The sequence below is a fragment of the Neopelma chrysocephalum genome, unplaced genomic scaffold, assembly GCF_003984885.1.
Source record: "Neopelma chrysocephalum unplaced genomic scaffold, ASM398488v2 Primary Assembly neopelma1_61b, whole genome shotgun sequence".
NCBI lineage: Eukaryota > Metazoa > Chordata > Aves > Passeriformes > Pipridae > Neopelma > Neopelma chrysocephalum.
Genome location: NW_020897717.1, coordinates 11,708,361 through 11,728,277, shown reverse-complemented (window position 1 = coordinate 11,728,277; position 19,917 = coordinate 11,708,361). Strand labels below are relative to the sequence as shown.

Sequence of the window (19,917 nt, the reverse complement as noted above, 5' to 3'; positions counted from 1 at the left end):
CAACAGCATTCCTTCTAATTAATACATCACTATATGTTTATTATTTTTAAAGTAGTTTATAAAAACTCAACATTTATTTTAGGTTTTGCCACTTAAATATTTGTGTGTCGTAATGCCAAATTAAAATGGCTGTTTCCCTCAATTTTTCTTCTTGGCCACCTTCACAATTTAACACTATCGAGGGTATGATACATACAACACTGTGTTCTACCAATATATACAATTCCTTGAATGCTGCCATCAAATGCAATTTCTTAAGAGATTCAGCCAAAATTACCCATGTGCCTGTTTATATTTTTTTTTCCCATTAATTGGACTGTTTATTTTCTATAATTCTTCTTAAACTCATAGTTTCTGTAACTCTCCTTAACTGTAACAGTTTCTAATTAACTTTGTGGAATGCTGTATTTATGCTATTGGTGTCCAGTTAATAAGTAAACAGATGACCTTTATCTTGACCAGCAATTTTCATTTTTCTTGGAGAAATCTGAACATCTTATCAACAGTTTGGAGCCTACCATGTTTTCTAGTGTTAAACCTGCCTGCACACTAAATCAGCCTTAATAATGTTGAGTTCCCTCAATTCAGTCTCCATTCTGGTACTGTGTAAACTTTTAGATATTTGGTAGGAAATGGAATAGTCAATCAGCATAGTATTGCTTGAGTAGCTGAATAAAAGGTACTGATTCTTAAGGCTACATTTAGTAAGCAAACATCACAGATATGCTTTGGCAGCAAATGAAATGAAAACTTAATAACTCACTTTAAAAACTTTGACTAAGATTGTACCACAACCAAATTGAAAGGCAAATAGTGGGTTCAGCAAGACTTTGTGTTGATGGTATTTACTCCACCGTCTTTGGGATGGTAGAGAACATAAATTTGGTTATATTGACCTGATGTTTTTGAGCCTTGAACAAAGCAGAGGGATTCAAAGAATTCCACAAGCACCATTTTTTTAAGGAGATAGTTATTATTATCTTTCAACAGTCTCTTAGTTTTTATCTTACTGTAGATTTCTGTGAAGGTGTGCTTTTCCAAATATTTTCAATTTTTTGTGGTAGTATTTGCACGCAGTACCTTCTGCTTTCATTCTGGCTCATTTTCCTATTCCTTCCTTCCCAAACTAAAATCAAATATGTATTCCAGCATCCCACAGAAGAATGCTTATTTTTCATACTGGTAGTAAAAATACTTCCCTTGACTGAAAGTGAAGTTTGCATCATGGAGATTGTCAGACAAATAGTCTATGAAAGCTTCTGAGCATGTATAAATTTTTAGCACCAAGGCTGTCACTCAGAAATAGCTGCAAACAATGTATTTCCACGTCAGAATTCTCCTCCTTCCATCTCCCTGTCTTGGACATTCTTTTGGTAAGTCATGTCATACTGTTATGCAAGGTGTAAGTTTTAAGGGCAATTTGTCTTTATTAGGGTCTAAGTTGGCTCTACGTATTTCCAGAATAGCATACTCATATGAATGTAGAATGTTGGTAATTGATTCAAGATCTTCTCTGTCTCAAAGACCCTCTCTTTGGCTTCTTTTCTTTTTCATCCTGTAATAACAGGTAAAATAATGTTCTAACTCCCCAAGGGCAGCTTAGGTTTCCCTTGGCATTTTGCAAGGCGCACTGATAGCCACAGGCCAGAATTCTTTGAAGTATGATGTCTACCCTGAGGTGGGTGGAAAGTCAGTCTTCTCCAGGACCTGGCAAATGTGCTTTACTGCTGTGTGTCGGTTCTCTGTGCCCTGCAACATGTTAAAAACTTACAGCAGAGAGAAAAAATATTCTTTACTTGATCCTCTATATAATCAGGACCCAAAAAACCAGTTACTCCTCTTGTCCTTGTTTCTAAGTGATGCTTTTTAAGTAGAGGGTATGCTTTTGGTAGCCAAAAGTTTCTTGTGCATGGTTTTATCAGGAATTTTAGAAGCCTAAGGCAACTAATGTGTTCCATAGTGACCAAAACCTATTCTCATGGGACTGGCCAGCAAAGTAAAATTGATGCTACCAGAGAGATCAGGGCAAAGTGAATTGTCTTTCCCCCATGTAATTTCCAGGAACAGAAGAGTCTGTAAATGAGTACAGTGCATCTTGCAATAGAGAAAACCATTGAGCCAGACACGTTTTCCTGCCCTCAGTCACACAAACACACACCTTAAACTCTGTTTTCTATATGTTGTTTTAAGTTTTCTAAGAGCAAAAGTTTTTCACATACTGAACACAACTTCCTGACAGAAGCATTGTTTGTAAAATTAAGTTTACTTGACAGTACAAAACAAGCAATGCTATTTCATCCTGCTGGAGGAGAGAGTAGCAGATAGAAGCAGCATTCTTTCTGCTCCTGGAACACAGGTGTCCCTTCCTTTATGAATTAATGTTTTGGAATAGGTATCATTATAATGCATTACAAGTTTAAATTACCTTAAGGAACTCTAGACTCTCTTAGGGAGCATACTGTGATGTTTTCCATCATATAGGGCTTGATATCATACAAAGAGAACTTGGGAGCACATTTACTGATAAGTAGGGATTTGAGAGTTAGATAATACAGTTTAGTCTTCAAATCAAAGTTGCTGATGACTTTGCACAATCCATTCATGAGCTTAACATTCAGTAGGATACATCTTTGGTATCTGCATTATGTTAGAAATTAGAAAATGCAATGCAACCGTATCCAGGTGATATCCCAGTGTGGCACTGCTATTAAGGCTAACAAGCTTGACAGTTTCTTTTAAAATGTATGAGTGGAATTCCCACTTTTGATTTTTTTTTCTATTAGAACCTACTTGTTTCCATTTCTTCTATAGTAGAAGTCATGAATTATTTATATTTGAAGATGATGGAAAAGCTTGAGAATGTCTCACTAAGAAAAATTATATTTATTGTAACGTGTTTCAAAATGCATTTTATTTCTACATCATTTTGCTTAGGGAGAAAAGTAGAAAATATGTCTTAAACCTGAATTTAGCTTGACCTTAAAAATGCCCAGTGAAAAGTTGATTGCTGAGCTTCTGCTTGCTTCTTCTTTTCATCTCTGCTGGCATTTACAATTTGAAACAATGCTTATGGTTGTATAGTAAGTTCAGATGGTAGAGAAAGTGGCAAATACAGGATTTCTAAAATCTACTAGTCATGTAAGCTTGCTTTGTAAAATATTTATGTACAGGCAAGTTCAAAATAATGGAAAGTGTCATCCACATGTAATACTGTCAATAGTGAAACTTGCCAAGTTTGTGCATGAAACTCCCCTATAGCCTTTTTCCCACTGTTTCACCACTGTTGTGAGCCCTTCTGGTGCAAATTTCAGTTGAAATGAAGAAAAATTGTTTTGTGGGTACTAGTTACTTAACCTAAAGGGCAAAAGGTCATGCTTTTATTTTAGCAGAAATGCGTAAATTTCATAATGTCTGCTATTGATCAAACTGTATGGATTTTGAAAGGTGTTTTATTCCAAATTTTACCAAAGTGTAACCTTTTAAACCACAGTGTTCTGATACCTGAACTATTTTCTTCACATGGAAAATTTTTAGGTACAATGCTATCGGCATTCTCTTCTGCTCAGTCTTCCTACCATCTCCTTCTCCTGAAAATAGTTTAGGTGCTGTGTGGTTTTTCTTGTCCAGGCTGTGATATTGCTCATTGGGTGCCCCTTTGAAAAAACAAAAGGTAACGAGGTTCTCATGCAAATGAAACTTAACTGGCTCAAGACTGTAAAATCACACAGAACTGTAGGTGCTACGATAGGAAACCATTCAGTGGCTTGGATTAGAGTTATCCTAGCAGATCTGTGTGGAGTTGCTAATCCTAACCACTTTCACAGTCACTGGAAGTGTAGTAGTATGGAAAAGATGGGAGAGAAAGAATGAGATCTCACTGTTCTTCTGTTTGCTACGAGCCTTTTTTCAATGAAACTAAAAGGCTGTGGGCTTCAGTGCAATGCAGACAATTGGGATTCTATTTAATTACAGTGGATGGTCATTTGTTTTTCATTTAATTATAATTTATTAAACTAAAATCCCTGGTCTTTTTTTGTAAAGAAAAAGGCATTACTTGCGGGCTGTATTTTAGTCAGTATTTTTCATCTGTTTTCTGATAATAGTCAAATTCTAACATTAACATGTCTAAATATGTTCATGACTGTATAGATTAATGGAACTCATGTCAGCATGTTTAAAATGAGTTTTAATGTACAAGTAAAATGAAAAGACTTTAAAACAAATTATTTGGCTCAAAGCTCCATTTATATGGTATATGTTTCAAGCTAATAATCAGGGCTTACTGTGGGTCAGCATGTCATATCCCAGTGGTGTCTAGTGAGATGGAGGGTTATCTTCTATGTCAGCTAGATAACCCTGTGAACAATTTTGAGCAGTGGAGATAATGGGACTGAATTCTGAAATGAGGTAGAACTCTGAAATGGGGCAGAATTCAGAACGGGAGCTGGAAATACCACAGAGTACAGTGTTGTATGTGAGCACTGTACAGCTGCTCATGAAGGCAATCGACTTTTGGCATCAGCAGTCACTTATGTTTGACAATAATCCTTCTTGATAAGGTGCAATTAAAATGTGAGAGAATGGCAAATCAGGTACATATTCCTAGAAAAGAAATTTTCTTTTCCTATAGAAAAGAAAATTGAAGTAAAAAAATCATTTCCTTGCTACTGGCCCTATTGTTTTTAATCTAATTTTTGTTTTAATTTTAATGCAGACATTGCACAATAATAAGTATTTTTGTCATGTTTTGGACAGCTTTTCTACATACTGTCCTGTCTACAATTATTGTGGGTTTTTTTTTATTATTTATTGTTTATTCTCCTTTTTTTCTTAATAAAATATTATATTCATGTACTTGGAGGAAATTATAGATCATCTTTGTGGCAGTAGATGCACTTTCATATTTCAGGTTTTTTATTACTCTGTATTTTACTGATTTTAATTTTGTAAATAAGGAAAAGGCCAAATCTGTTGCACATTTATGAAAAGAATAGTTATGTAGTCTCTGGTTTCATACCTTCTCAGATGGTGTAACAAACTTCCTAATTGTGCGTCTAAATCGAACTATTGATAGCACAATTGAAGTAATTCACTCTTCATACGAAATATATAACACATATAAACAAATTATGCACTACTTGAATTTCAGGTTTGTTTTCACCTTCAGAGCTAGCACAGTATATCCTGCTGAACTCTATTGTCATTTTGGAAAATGGACTTATGCATGTATACTTTCACAGTATGTATTTTGGCAAGTCTAAAAGCACTGGTATTAAAGGTATTTTACCACTATCCGTTGTATCACTCATCTTGTGTTTGCCTTTTATTTTTAGCCATAGCACAAGTGAATTATTTAGCACTGGCTAGCATATTCTTTCTGTTTCATTTCTTCCCACACTTAATAACCTCGGTTGTAACTCATAGCAAAAGCTTAGTGACTCCTGTAGCCTTTGGTCAGCCAGTAGAGGCCACTCACAGCTTGCGACTGAAGCTGAGCAGCGATTTGGAACTGGGGGTTTTGTTGTGTGCTTGGGTTTTCAATCCACTCCGAGCTGCGCTGCCGTGAGCTGTCATTGTACGACTCGTACCTGCAAAGAGTTCTGAGTGATTCTGCTTCTATATGTAAATGCATTTAATATTGGTGTTTTTCTGTTTCCTGTAATAAGTCCCATGGCATTAGGAATAAAAATCACCTTCAGTACTTCAGGCAGAGTTTAAGCAAATGCTTTGATGGCATCCTTTGTTGCTGGTACACTCTTTGCTGTCACTGTATTACATTACTTTAACGAACTGAAGAAATACTATTACAGATTGCTTTGGGGAGGGGAAAGGAGGGTCCTGTTTATATGTTTTCCCCAAATGGAACTGAGCTGCAGAAAACAACTTACCAAAGGTCAAAACAGCAAGCCTGCAACAGAGCAAGGAATTGAACCTGCGTCTCCCAGGTCAAGGCTAGTAGCCTAATCACTGCTCTGCTCCTTCCTCCTGCCTGTATTACTGTGTGGGTAACTTTACTTATTGATCGTAGTTTTACAAGTTAAAACATTATTTCAGAATTTTAGATTATTCTTAACTAATAAGGGTACAGTCTCAGCACTAATGAAATCAAAATCCGGGATTTAGTGAAGATTTCACCCTAGGATAAGTTTTATATCTAAACAGACAGCTAAAATATGCTAATGAAGATTTTATTTATATATGCAGCATGTTATTGCAGCATTTATTTAGTAGCTGTATTTCCCAAATAAGGAAAATTTGATTTTATATAAATAAAATTTGTTAAATGATATTTATATTATTTAGAGAATATTTATAATATTTAGAGAATAATAATGTAGCAAACTTTTGGCCATTGTTCTGTTGCCATATCTAATATATTTCAGACAGTTGCCCTGAAGATTTCCCCTTTCCTAATATAAAAAATTGAAATAGGAGTGCTGTCTGGTGTGGTTTTGCAGTGCAGAAAATCTTAGGTTTGCCTTTTAACAATGAGTGAGTTTAATTTAAAAATAAAAAGTGAAAATTTCTGGTTTATATTTTCTTCTTAAGACTTACAAATTGGTACATTTTTTTGCAGTGCTGTGAGTTGCTGTTGGAGCAATAGTTGCCACATAGTACTATTTCATATTAAATATTAGGAATCTCAGAAGAATCCTACTGACTTCCTTCCAGATGGGACACTTAAAATGTTTAGTTTACCTAATGCTTTCTCCACAGGCCAGTTATTTTTTTATTACATCATACACTAGTACTTATTTTCTCTAACAGCTCCTCCAGTGTTATTGTATTACATAGCTAAAGGCAGCAGAAATGCACTAATATATATCATTACAATGCATCATAAATTTACTGTGCCTGTTCTACAATCTGCAAAAACTTGTCCCCTTGACAGAAACGTAGGACCAAACATTGTGTGTGATATTTTCTATTAATGTTACCATTTAAAACAAACAAACAAAAAAACCTTACACCCAAGCCAGTCTCTTTTCTAAAAGTCCTTTTTAGTTTTAAATTTATATTTATTTAATTTCAAATTCAGGTTTTATCTTAAAAGTAGCAGAGAAAAACTGTGAAATGGCAAAAGTTTACTAAGCAATTCCTTGCTTTGCTTTTGTACTTGGGATTTAAATTTTCCATCTTTCCCTGAAGTAGCTATGTTCAGTAGTGAACTTTTCTTCTTTCAGTCTCTGATATCTTGATTTTCTTTTTCATCTGTTAATCATTCAATTGAAAACTGTATATAAAGAGATAGAGGTAGTTTGATCAGTTGTGTGAAAAGAAATGTAGAGAAAACTCTTAACAGTGTTTGAGATCACTAGAGAGATTGGGGAGCTAGAACGTATTCTTTCATGCCAAAAAACTTACTGATTCTTATTTTCTCTCTTTTGTTTTTTACTATATTAAGAAAAAACAATAAAACATATACAGGGAGATGTGTATTTGCTTAGGATTAAAGTCCATGTCTTTTGACCTATTTTTCTCAAAGTTTTTCTCTTTCCATATTACGTATATTTTGCAAGCGGAATGGCAATGATCATTGATTTTTTGCAACACTGTGTTACTAAGAGGTTAATTTTAAAGAAATGTAACTAGAGTAGCAAGAAACTGGCATAGAACTATTCTGCCAGTGAACCATGTCTTGGTGACGACTTTGTAGAGTTTGGCTGAGCATCTCTTAAAGGTAATCTGTACATTAAAGAGATGCTTCTCTGGAACGGTCAGTTTGGGCCCTTCAGCAAGAGTGTGCTTTCAGAGGGAATAAAAGTGTAATGGTAATGTCAAGCTAGGGTTATGGCAATGTTTCAGTAATGTATACTGTGAAAGCTATTTTTGTTTTCATAGTTTGCTATATTGCTCCAAGTCAAATGTGTATCTATATTTTTTTAAAGATGTATTTTAAATCCAGAACTTTGCTTAGTGTATGTGCTTTCCAGTGCTTCTAGTGGAGGAGAAGAGTTATAAAATGTGTAATAATAAATTGATGCTGAAAATAATAAGAAATTGCTCTTAATCAGTGCAATAAAATATAAAGAATAGATTTTTTTCTATTTCTTCCCTTGACATAGTTTGATTTAATTTCCTATAAATTGACAATTACAGATCTGTAAATTATGGAAGTGACAATGTCATGCTGTAATTTCCAGTGCAAAATCCTTTCTCTAGGATTTGATTTTAGTTGCATTTCATTTTGGAAAACTACTTCTTTTGTAGTAAATCCTGCCTGAGAAAATGTAATTTACTACAGAACTTTTCAAATTTTGTGAATAGAGTGTTTTTAGGGAAAGATACTATAAATATGTGAACGCAGATACAAATGACTTTTCTTCTTCTGGAATTTAAAAGATTTGGTTAATCTACTTGATTTTGAGATATGTTAATCTGTAGTTGATCATAGCAGTTAATTTATAGAGTGGCAAAAGGAACATGTTCTTTCATTTAGGAAAGCAGTTAGGTCATTTCTGTATTGAAAAAAAAAATCTTAGTTTTGCAGACTTTCAGTGCTGTTTGTAAGTACCCAAGGGAAAGACAGTACTCGCTTTACCCCTGATTTCTTCTTGTGCACTTGGATTTTGTTGCTTAACAAATTAACAGATAGATAACAACTGAGGTGTTGCATAGATAAAGAATCTGAACAGTTGAGAGGGTATTGGTTTTGATTTTAGTGTCCTGCAACTTGCTGTCATTTTCTGGAGTAATTGGCCCTTACTTCTGTGGAGATTCAGTAGCTCTTTGGAGATTTTTGTAAGAGTGAGTTAGCAGATGAAGGTGGGCTCAATGGGCTTTGGTTTAGCTTTTTACACCCTAGGTAAGTTTTGCAAATAGGAATTAATTTGCACTAACATATTGTGAATCTTACAATAATCAGCAGTCAGTTTTATGCAAAGGCCTGTATATGTATGCATTATGAGTTTAGTTTTATAAATATTCTGTATCTGTTTGGTAACTGAAGCTATCTGGGGTGCACAGGAGAAACCTGAGCAGTGCACTTTGTGATCGGTTGTAACTGTATTCCAAGCAAGTTCATGTTCTCATATAAATTAGTGGAAAAACATACTTCTGTGCTTTCTATATTATTTTAAAACTGGCAATTTATCAGGTGAATTTTCTTGAAATTTCCATGCTTATTGAATTTCAGATTATGTATTTTGAGTAAGCTGGAAACTTAAACTTGTTTCCATAAGTATGGCTGTAGGTAAACAACCAATTTTAGTCCAGAAAATAGCTTTTGCTTCTGTCAACATGTTGTTTATTTTCTCCCTGAGATAAAAAGTTCGGTTTTCTGATATTTGTACCAAGATAAAGTCTGTAAACAAGATTAATATAGTGTGGAAAAGGTTGTCAGCAGCCCTGGCAAAGGAAATAAGTTGCCTGTACACAGAACATACTGTAAACTGAATAAAAGTGTCAGGTCCACCATGAGATAATGTGATCATGAACCTCTAACAAAGCATGACATAGGCACAGTCGGCTTTTCTTATAGCCACAGTGTAGAAAATGGATTACTATATTCCAGGGATACCCACTGGAATAGCATGAAAACCTCATTTTGAGATTAATGCAGGATATAACTCTCAAGAGCTGAGCTGCATGTTTACCTATAGTGTTAAGGTAACAGTTTAGTTATTAATCTTAAAATTTGGAATTTCATATTAAAATACTTGCTCGTATTTACAGGCCTGTCTTTGTGAATGGCCGTTTCTCACTTTTATTATTAGATGAACTATGACATTTAAAAAGTAACATTTGGTCGGTGTTTTATTATTATCACATGGCTGTGTAAGGCCTCAATCAATCTAGTAAAACAGCAAAATGAGGGTAAAGCAGTAGGTGCTGTTCTCCCATGTAGCTGCCATGATTTCCTCTACTAGAGATTTGTATGTTTTCATAGATTTTTCAGATTTAAGATATTACCAATTCTTTTTAATCCCAATCAGCCAGAAAAGTGACAGCACATCATTTTTTCTCGGTTCAGCCCCAAGTGACATCATTCTTCAGGTCAAAGAAGTACATTTTGCTCAAATACTTTAATCGCGTGGAGCTTTCAAATTATCCAGTGAGCATTCTTCGAAAGTTTTCCAGACTTGGAGCTTCAACTGTCCTGACTTTTCTCCATTACAACACCAGATTAATAGGGGTATTTTTCTTTAAAAGTTGAGCTCATTGTTCTTGTAGTAACAAGTAGACTGCTTTTATCTGTGAATCTCCTCCTTATGTACTATTGGCAAACCTGAGCCATATAAATGTATTATCATTGAGTTTTTGTGGTCTCCTTTCAAGCCTGGCAGAACATCTGACTACGGTAAAGTGTAGTAAAAATTATTTTACCTTTACTTTCTATCCCACATCAACTTGAATTTCAAAAGGTTTATGTTGGGATACAAAGGTTGGGAGGCATTTTTTTTATTAAATTTATTTCTGTATTAGCCATAAATAAGGACAGTATATTGACTATGATTTTCAAAACATCTGACTTTCATTTTTAGGAGATAAAGTATTCATGACTTTTCAAAAAAGTAACTTAGGGCCTTGACATCTGTAAATGTCTTTTATGTCTGGCATCCAATCAGAATTGCACATAAAGGATTTTGCCAAATCTTTTATAACACTTTCCACACTCAGAATTTACTTAAAAATTGCAGATATTGCTAATTGCATTTACTGCATCTAGTATATTGTCTCTATTTTGTATTTAATATTTGTGATATATTCCTAATAAACAATCATTTTGTGTATATGCTGCCCCATTATTCTAAGACTTCTTTTTTCCTACATTTTTTCCATTAGATAACTCCAGGACCAGGCGGTAGCAGGAAAACGGTTCACTTGGCCCAGGATTCTCTTCACCATGAGTGAGTATCAGTGATGGGAGTTACAATAATTTCCAAAAAAGATACTGAATTAATTGTTTAAACATAAGTAAATTGGGAATGTAATTCAGTTTTAGTTATTCTAGTATGTAATTACTGTATGCTCTTATTCTCTTCAGGTGGCAACATTTAACAGCATTATATATTGGCTATCTCTTTCAAATACTAGAATAAGAACATTAAAGTTTCCTTTACTTCTCAAATCAGAAATTAAAAATACAGACATACATGATGAGGAAATAGTATATTTGGGGATGGATTTGTATGTTCTAACTGCTACTAGACCTAGCATCCACAGTTTAAAACAAAACTTGCCAAAGCAGGGATACTGCAAACATCAGATCCTTAGTACCAACGTTTTATGATACTAATCCACTTCTGTTTCACCCCATAACTTGATAATGTGCGTGTGAATTCAAGACGTTATGATTTCATAAGTTATTTCTACCCTTAAGTAATTCAACTGGTATTTTATGGGGTTTACTTTTGTTTATTTTAATAAAACAAACAAGCAAATAAATAATACTGTGATTAAGTCAATGGACAAAATTGTAAAAATCAGCGTGATGTGAATATTACTTTCCCATTACAAGAGGTCTTATTCTTAATGAAAGATTTTTAATATCTAAATATGAGATGCATTCAAATTACTTTGATATACTTTTTCAATAGAGATATGTTTTACTAATCATTTAGTCTGTAATCAACTGATTTGCCACAATCCACAAGAGTTTATGTGGATGAGGATACCCCAGTTTGCCGCTCCTCCTTGAGTGTTTGCTGTTGACACTGATCAGAGACAAGACACTCATCTATGAGGAATTTAGATCTAAGCCATTATATTTCTTATCTTCATCAGCTCCTGGATGTTTGTGACCTTCTGTGTTGAGTCATCTGCAAATGTGATGTTTTGTACTTTTCATTCCCCTGCCAACATCCAAGTTGTGTGTATATGAAATCTCCCTGTTTTTGCCAGATTTTGAACTATTCAGTGCAGTTGATGAATGTTTCATGTCCAAAATATATAGATGTCTGCCTTATCTCAGGTATACTTTTAATTTCATTGTTGCCAGTCCTTTTTCATTTCCAACTCCCTTTCCTTAATCACGTTAAAAGTAGAAAAAGGAGTAAGCAGTTTGGAGGTTTTGATGACAGCTGGTCTTTTATACAAGAATGAGAAGGTTGACTACTCATCAGCAAACTCACAAAAACTGAGTGTCAAAAAGCCACAAGACTTTCAGATTTGTGACTTAAAATTAAAAGTGATTTAGACAAGACAGTTCCATGGAATCTGCATCTTCTCAGTATGCTAATTAAAGTTTAAACATCATTATGTGGCTGGAGGGGGGAATAGGACTAAACTGTATTGAATGTCACTACTTCAAAAAAAGCATGACTAGGTTAAGTTTATAATCTTTGGTTGCACTTCTAGAGGAACTTACAAGTATAATAGCAGATGTTCTTTTTTGTGCAATATTGTAATGGACGAAATTATTTTATCCTTTAACCAAAACATATTGCTTGCTTACATGAATAATATGTAGATACTGTATGTAACTTGATATCTCCCTTAGGTTTTTTCCCTTCTCATTTTCATTTTCCAAGTGTGTAGGTTTGTATAATTCTTGCTACGGCTCCATTCAGATGGTTGTTCAGTTCTATGTGATCACAGTGCGTATGTGAACCAGTATTATTGTGCTTTTACTGCTGTTGAGGGAAGAGGCACGTTCTCATCCCTTCATGTGAACATCTCAGTCCAAATTTTTATATCTGAAGTAAGGCTGCTGATAGTCAAAATTCTTTAGTTGTGTGGAGATATGAAGCCACTTAATTTACAAACTTGGAATTTCTCTTTAGATTCTAACTCAGACCTCAGTTTGTGAAATACTATGTTAACAACTATCAGGTAGTCCAAAGTATGTTAAAGTCTTCTCAGCTATAATCATTAATAACTACCACTTCAGTACTAAATAATAAATTACTTTTATTTATAGCACGTGCATAGCAGTATTAAAATACCATCATTTATGTATTATTTTAGCTTGTTTGACAAAATATAATTATCTATAAAGCCAGTAACTTCTCAGAAGTGAAATCTGTGATGCATTCCTTCAAAACTGTAACAGACTTAGAGAGTTCAATAAAAATATCCCATTAAAATAAAGCATAGCCGAAGGCTATATTTTCCTGGCAGGCAATAAAATACCCAAAAGCACGCACAGGCTGGTCATATGACAGCATGTGCTTTGTTAGTTATATTGTTAAACCTGTCTTTTCTTTTTCTCCCACAGTCACTGGTTTAGCCCTGGGGCTAGGAAGGAACATAGCCAGGTAAGAACTGCTTTGATCAAGAACAGTTTACTTGAGATGTATAAAGAACTTTAACTACCTCTACTCCAGAGGTAGTGGGCTAATATTTTGAGAAATTATAATCAAAGCAAGTATAATTTCATATTTTCTTGTAAGCAAACATATTAACAGCAGTGCATTTCCAAAATTCTCTTAATTAAAAATCTTTAATTAGTCACTTAGTTTCAGTGAAGTATCTTTGAGGTTTTAAAGTTTAAATGAAAATCCTGATATTTTTTTTAATTATTTTGTCAAATCGTAGTATCTCCAAATATTGCATTTCTCAAAATGCTGGAAAGCAAAACATTTCACTCCCAAAATCAAGAAACACTTTGACAAGAGTAGGCAGGCTTCTACAGGGAGATCTTCAATTCCATTTTTCTGCATTTCATTGGTTACAATGACCACAACAGTAAAAAAGGAACTGTTAAATCTCCATCGTGGTGCAGATATTGGTGAAAATTACTTCATCTGCTGAGCCCCTAGAACGTAGGACCTAGGAGATCCAAGCCTAGAGATGTGGTTGAAGGAATGTGAAGATTTGTTTAATATTTGATTAGCAACGTGGCACTTTAGCTTTTTTTCAGACATGGAGGAATATCTATCTTTATGGATGGTAGTAAGGCCTAAACAGAACATACTGTCCAGGACTATAAAATACGAAAATAAATCTGATTTCATTTCATAGATGTGTAGTTAACTTCAACCATTCAGTAAAAGTAGTTGAATATATCATTAATACATTGAAATTTAAGACAAAAGTTCTATTTTTTTAACTTGGAAAAAATTGATATCACACAGTTGATTTCACAGAATCAACTAAGTTGAAAAAGATCTGTGCCAGTTTGCTAGTGTATTTACAAATGTGAATGGATGTGAAATTTTAAAAGGAAATAAAATCTAAACAGTCTTTGGAAGGTTCATCTTAGGATGATCCATCATGAACACGTGTAGTTCCAATAAGTCATAGTTTAAATCTTTCCTGTTCCCCCCTCTTCTTCTGAACTCCAGAGCAAGCCATATTACTTACCCGAAAGTGCCAGAGTCAATAAAACATGTTAGTTTTAGCTGTAGGTTGTGAACTTCTAGCATGTTGCAATATGTCAGCTGACTGACAGGTTTACATAATTCACATTTAACTCTCATTGTTTTGAAACACATTTCCGAGTGAAACAAACATATAAAAACCAACTAGGTTACTGTGAGTTTGAGTAATTTTTTTTCAGTTGGGTTTCTAAAATATTGATTGTCTCAACAGATTAGTTAGCTGAAGTTGTACTGTTTACTTCTTTAAAAGATACTAAGCTGAAAAATATGGAAATTTCCATGATGAGAAATACATTAATGCACACCATACATACTGGCACTATCCAGTCAGCAGAGAGGGTGAGAAATGTCTGCTTAGCTGGTATAAAATGACAAATTAATCCATTTTTCTCAGATAATAGTAGGTTTGAATTAATTTTATATTTTACGTGCTTTTTTCATCTTTTCTAAGAGCTGTGTTTCCAGAGCTTGTCTGAAGTCAACTGAATTCTTAACTTACAGATTACTAAGGAATTGTGAAGTAAAGCTAATGTAATCAATTATAGATGTATAATTGATGCTTTTTTTTTTAAGACAGGAGAATAAAAGAAATGGGAATGACAGTGCAATGTAATTATGACAGTTTTGACAACCACTAAAATTCTCACTAGATTCTGAAGATCCATAGTGTATAACTGTTCTTTGCATGTATTTACTACTTTCTGTTTTAATTAATTTTTGGAGTTGATATTATTATGTTAAAACATGAATAATCAACTAAACACATTTAAAGTTCGGCAGGTGATCTTCATTTGTATATGCTATAACTACAATTTATTTATCAACCAGAATGTTGATAACAATAAAACTATTCTCCTTGGCTTGACCATGAAATACATACACACTGTCTGACTGTTATACTGGTAAACATTGTGGCTACATTTGAATATGAATTGTAAGTGCTCTAATTCTTTGATGTTAATAAAATAAAAAAATTAATTTGCAAAAATGTATCAGAATATATACCTTATGTGCCTTTTAAAAGCACACTGCATTTGAAAACTATATAGCTGAAATAAAGAAGAAAATTCATTCCTTATACAAGAGGGAAGAGTTAGAGAGTTTGGGAAAAATTGATCAATCAATTTTATAGACTGATGGCATTTCTCATGTACAACATTAAGGTGTGGTTGGCGAAGTCATAAAATTGATCATTTCCTAATTTCCATAGGATTTTTAAGCGTATTTGCTGTGAATATTAGGTCCATTTGCCCCTACTTTGTTTGTAAACAGTCTTTCATTCTATTCTTTCCTCAATATATGATAAGTTTCAAGAAACATTTGTGGGGGTTTTATACTGTCCAGTTTTAATTTCTTTAGTATAACGTTTTGACAGTTGTTTTTTACTGTTATTGCCACTTGACTCATCTGACAAACATAATGCTGGAAATAGACTCTTCGGGCACTGGAGAGACTCTGACTGAAAAGTCTTCCTTTATTTGTCTAAAAATAAATAAAGTAAATCACAGCTTGTTTCAGAAGCTGAGTCACCATTTCAGTTAAACAAATCCTTCATTATTCCTGCTTCCTCACTATTAGGGGAAGCTCTAATACTGTCTTTTTGTTGATTGTGCAACTTTCAAATTACTACAGCTCCTGGGGCTTAGTAGAAGAGTTTATAACTGTTTCATAACTGCTTAGATGCAAGTGCCAACCTGAATAGTTTTTTGTAAATTAAATGTTCTCCAACACTTTTAGTTATACAGCTTTGAAAATTTAAATTGAAATTGTGAAAATTGTGAAATTTTACAGATAAATTAATTGTGAAATTTTGAATTGCATGGCTTTCTAATATGCTTTGAAAATGCTTTAATTTTACTTTTTCAATTATTTAGGCATTTTAAATTGGTAGATATATATTTACATGCTAGCTATTATTGTAAAATTCTATTACTTTCAAAGTCATGGGTGAAACCTATTGAGAGATTACTCAAGAGAGGAAGGAGTTGCGTTGTCAGGATAACTATTCTAAAAAGCAAATAAAAGCATTGCTTGTGAGATTGTTCTGAACATGTTTGGGTTTTCTTTGATAGCTTCAACTCTTGCGAGACAACCGATCGGAGAGAGGACACAAGAAGAACAGCTCTGTAAAAACAGCTAGCAGGTAAGTTAATGTGGCAGCTGTCATTAATACAGTTCTTGATTTCTCAACTCTCAAATCTTTATATAAGAAGTGGCACCAATCTGTTGGTGTATTGTCCTAGGTCTTCTGGGGTTTTTTCATGCTTTATTTTCAAGAATTTCTTTTTTTTGGCATAATCTTTGCCTAAACTGTGAGTATTAGAGTTTTGTGGTGACTATATCCAACTACACTTACTAAACTTAATTTCTTTAGAACATCAGAATTAAATGGATGCCAAAGTATGGTTTGTGCTTCTGGCATGTAAGTTAAATGCTGGAAATGTATAAAATTACTATTATGCATATGTGAAATCAAGAAAATAAATACTGTAACACTTAAATTGTTCTTATATTTTGACTATAAAAATTTCATTGTGAAGATTTAATAAAAGCAAATCTAATTCTATCCTCCAGCTTCTTTCCTCTCTCTCAAAAGACAAAACGTCAACACTGAACTTACAGACACTGATCTAGGAGTCTGTTCCTAGAGAGGTTTCTTTTTGGTACAGGTTGCCTGCTAAATCTATTCTAGCAAATAATTATTTTAATTCTATCATTTTTTCAAATGAGAAACTGCAGCAATGCTTCCCTTGCTATCCACAACACCTTAAACTATTTTTATGTTGTTCTGTAAAGATGACAATGTGCTATCGAGTTACTTTTTTGAAAAAGTTGTAATGAATTTATATCATCATGTAATTCTGTGGTACCGCTTGAGACAGTTTTCTTTCAGGCAGTTGACTTTTAGTATATATGTGATCACCCTAAGTTTTTAGTATTGCTAAATACTTCCCTTGCTGAATACCTGGAAAGGGAGACCAATACTTCTTTCAAAAATGTGCACATTAAATATGAATCTGTTTCATCGTATACAAGTTCTGGTTACATACTCTAAGACACTGGTTGTGCTGTGTTGGCAATTCATCTTTAGAAATTGTGCTTATCTTTGTCTATTAAACCTTTTATATTAAACAAAATTTTTAAAACTTCTGCATAACTTTTCTGGCAAGTGCACTTGTTAAATAATATTTTGGCTCATAATTTTAGAATTACTTGAAGTTAGATATGAATTTTCACCATAAATGGGCTATCAGACTACTTACATGAGAGTATAAAGTGGGTATAAAGTGAGAACTAAGAAACAGATAATATTCAAAGTCATTTTAGGATCTTTTTTTATGCTGTAGCAATATAAAATAGTTTGAGAAATTCAGAATCATAACTTAGGTGTTTGTTATCCTGACAAGTGAAGCTCTTGGGAGGTGATTGGTACCTGCACAAGCAGTTAAAACAGAGATTTTTAAAATGGCCTTAAATACCTGAAGTGATCCTCAACCTCTCTTCATGTCCAGTCAACAGTACCTTAATAGACTGTTATCCCAATAAACATCTGACCAGGTTGTGTAGAAATAATAGGTGGGAAACTCAAGACTGAAGATTTGCATTTTCTGAAAAATATCTGTAATATTAAAGTAAGGCTTCCATAAACTATTATTACAACATAGATAAAGCCACAGTTCAGATGCATACTTTACTACCCTTAAAACCAGCAGGGTCTCCTGCTCACATCTCTTGGTACCATCATCTCTGTTTTCAAAGGCATTTTTCCTCCAGGTGAATCAGGTTATTTCAAAATAATTATTTTTGCTTTTTCAGAAAATCCTACCATAGAAACTTGAAACTGCTATGAAAATCATGGTTTTAGTAGGCCATCTCCTGTCTTAGAATATCAAGGCATAAGTCTTATTTACAAGATATATATTAAGCAAATTTTAACATTCTTTCTATGGTTTAGCTGCTGAAAATAATAATTTAATTTGCATAATGTGCAAACGTCTTTTGTCTCAGGCCAATAGCATACCTTGTTGACTACTTTATTTCTGTAGTTCAAATGTTCTGTAACCTTATATTTTGCTTTTTACCAGAAGCTGTTCCAACCAAAATAGAGATTGAATTTCAGTTATATAGAAACAACACAACATACATAGTTCATCTCCTCACATGTTAAGTACTGCTCCTCATTTGGTTTGAGACAATTCCTCTGGTATTCTGTTCCTTACTAATGAAATTCCTGTTGCCTCGTGACTTATGTCAGATTTATCAGTCATTAATATTGAAGACTGATTTTGTTATGACCTAGTTTTAAATTGTCCGTTCTATCAAAAGGGTTAATCTTAGTTTCACCAGCCAATGTAGAGAAGGAAAATGTTTCTACTTAACAAGATACCTATAGAAATTACTGGTTTAGTAACTAATAATGTTCACAGAGTTAATAAAATGGTGAACATCACCTCAGCTGGAAATGTGCATCTTCAATACTGCATGTAAAAGCTTTAAGTGGAAATCTGTCATTTAGTTTTTTTACATGTGTCCAAGTACTTTGAAAAACCACTGAAGTACAATGATACCAATCAAAAGGTTGAGTTACAGAATTAAGTAAAATTGTAGTAAATCTTTGATTATTTCAGTGTACTACATGCATATGCAGTTAAATCTTCTGTTGAACTGAGATGTTTACTCACAAACCAAAATCTGAAGTTTTCCTAAATGGACACTAAAGTAGTTCCTGCGTGTGTTACACTATTACAGAGGACATTTCAAGGTAATTCAGATGAGTAACCCACTTAGAAAGCAGTGGCTGTGACCTTATATTGTCTTATTCTTTGTTGCTAAATGTGGTGGGAGAACAGCAGCAGTGGATGAGTCTTGGACATTCTATAAAATTATTGTACTTGTCCAGCATACAGTCTAAACTGCTTCTGTTGCAAGACTGAATTTCTGTGGGTCTAGTGTATAGTTTTCACGTAACTGTACTTCTTGTTTGTTTGCTGTTCTGGAAGACATTTTTTCTGTTTTTCATATGTGTATGAGATGCGTACTCACACACATTTTTCTATGCTTACCTTGACTTTTCTTACCCCTTTTGGATGACTGAACACAGTTCTTGTGTCAGCATGTAGACAATATGTAAATACCCATGTTACATTAGATCAGTGACTTGTGGAATAATTTACTCTGTAAATACATCAGAAAGGTGTGGAGCTCTAAGCATGGCAGTGGTCTGCAGCTGTCTCTTTGTGGTGGAATAATACTGTCTGGGATGAGCTATGTAGTGGGTTGCTTGTATTAGGTTTCTTCTGTCAAAATTAATAATAATGATCTAATCCTGTATAACTAACATGAACTTTTTCTAGTGGCAAGATAATCAGTTTGTAGGGAACTGTTGATATGGCTACTGATGAACAAGATGTTAAGGAAGGGGACAGTCCTGAGCCACAGCATTTAGAACCTGGATAGATTATATTACAGTGATACAGTTCAACATGTGATCTTCTGTATTCAAGACATTTAAATATACCTATCTATTTATGCTACCTTCACAGATAAGATTTAATCTACAAATATATAGTTTTCCCATTCATTATTTAAATTATTAACAGTACTAAAAAATATTCTTCTAGAAGCTGCATTTATTCCTCCTCTAGAGCCTTGA

At 33.7% G+C, this 19,917-nt stretch overlaps 1 protein-coding gene across 1 annotated transcript in view; it reads left to right on the top strand.

The window, feature by feature from the left end:
• GPATCH2 (G-patch domain containing 2) overlaps nt 1–19,917 on the top strand; it is a 122,257-nt gene that overhangs the window by 73,473 nt on the left and 28,867 nt on the right. The window contains exons 6-8 of the mRNA XM_027681870.1: nt 10,786–10,850; nt 13,160–13,199; nt 16,337–16,407. Coding sequence (XP_027537671.1) covers nt 10,786–10,850; nt 13,160–13,199; nt 16,337–16,407 — 176 coding nt within the window. The remainder of the gene's footprint in view (nt 1–10,785; nt 10,851–13,159; nt 13,200–16,336; nt 16,408–19,917) is intronic.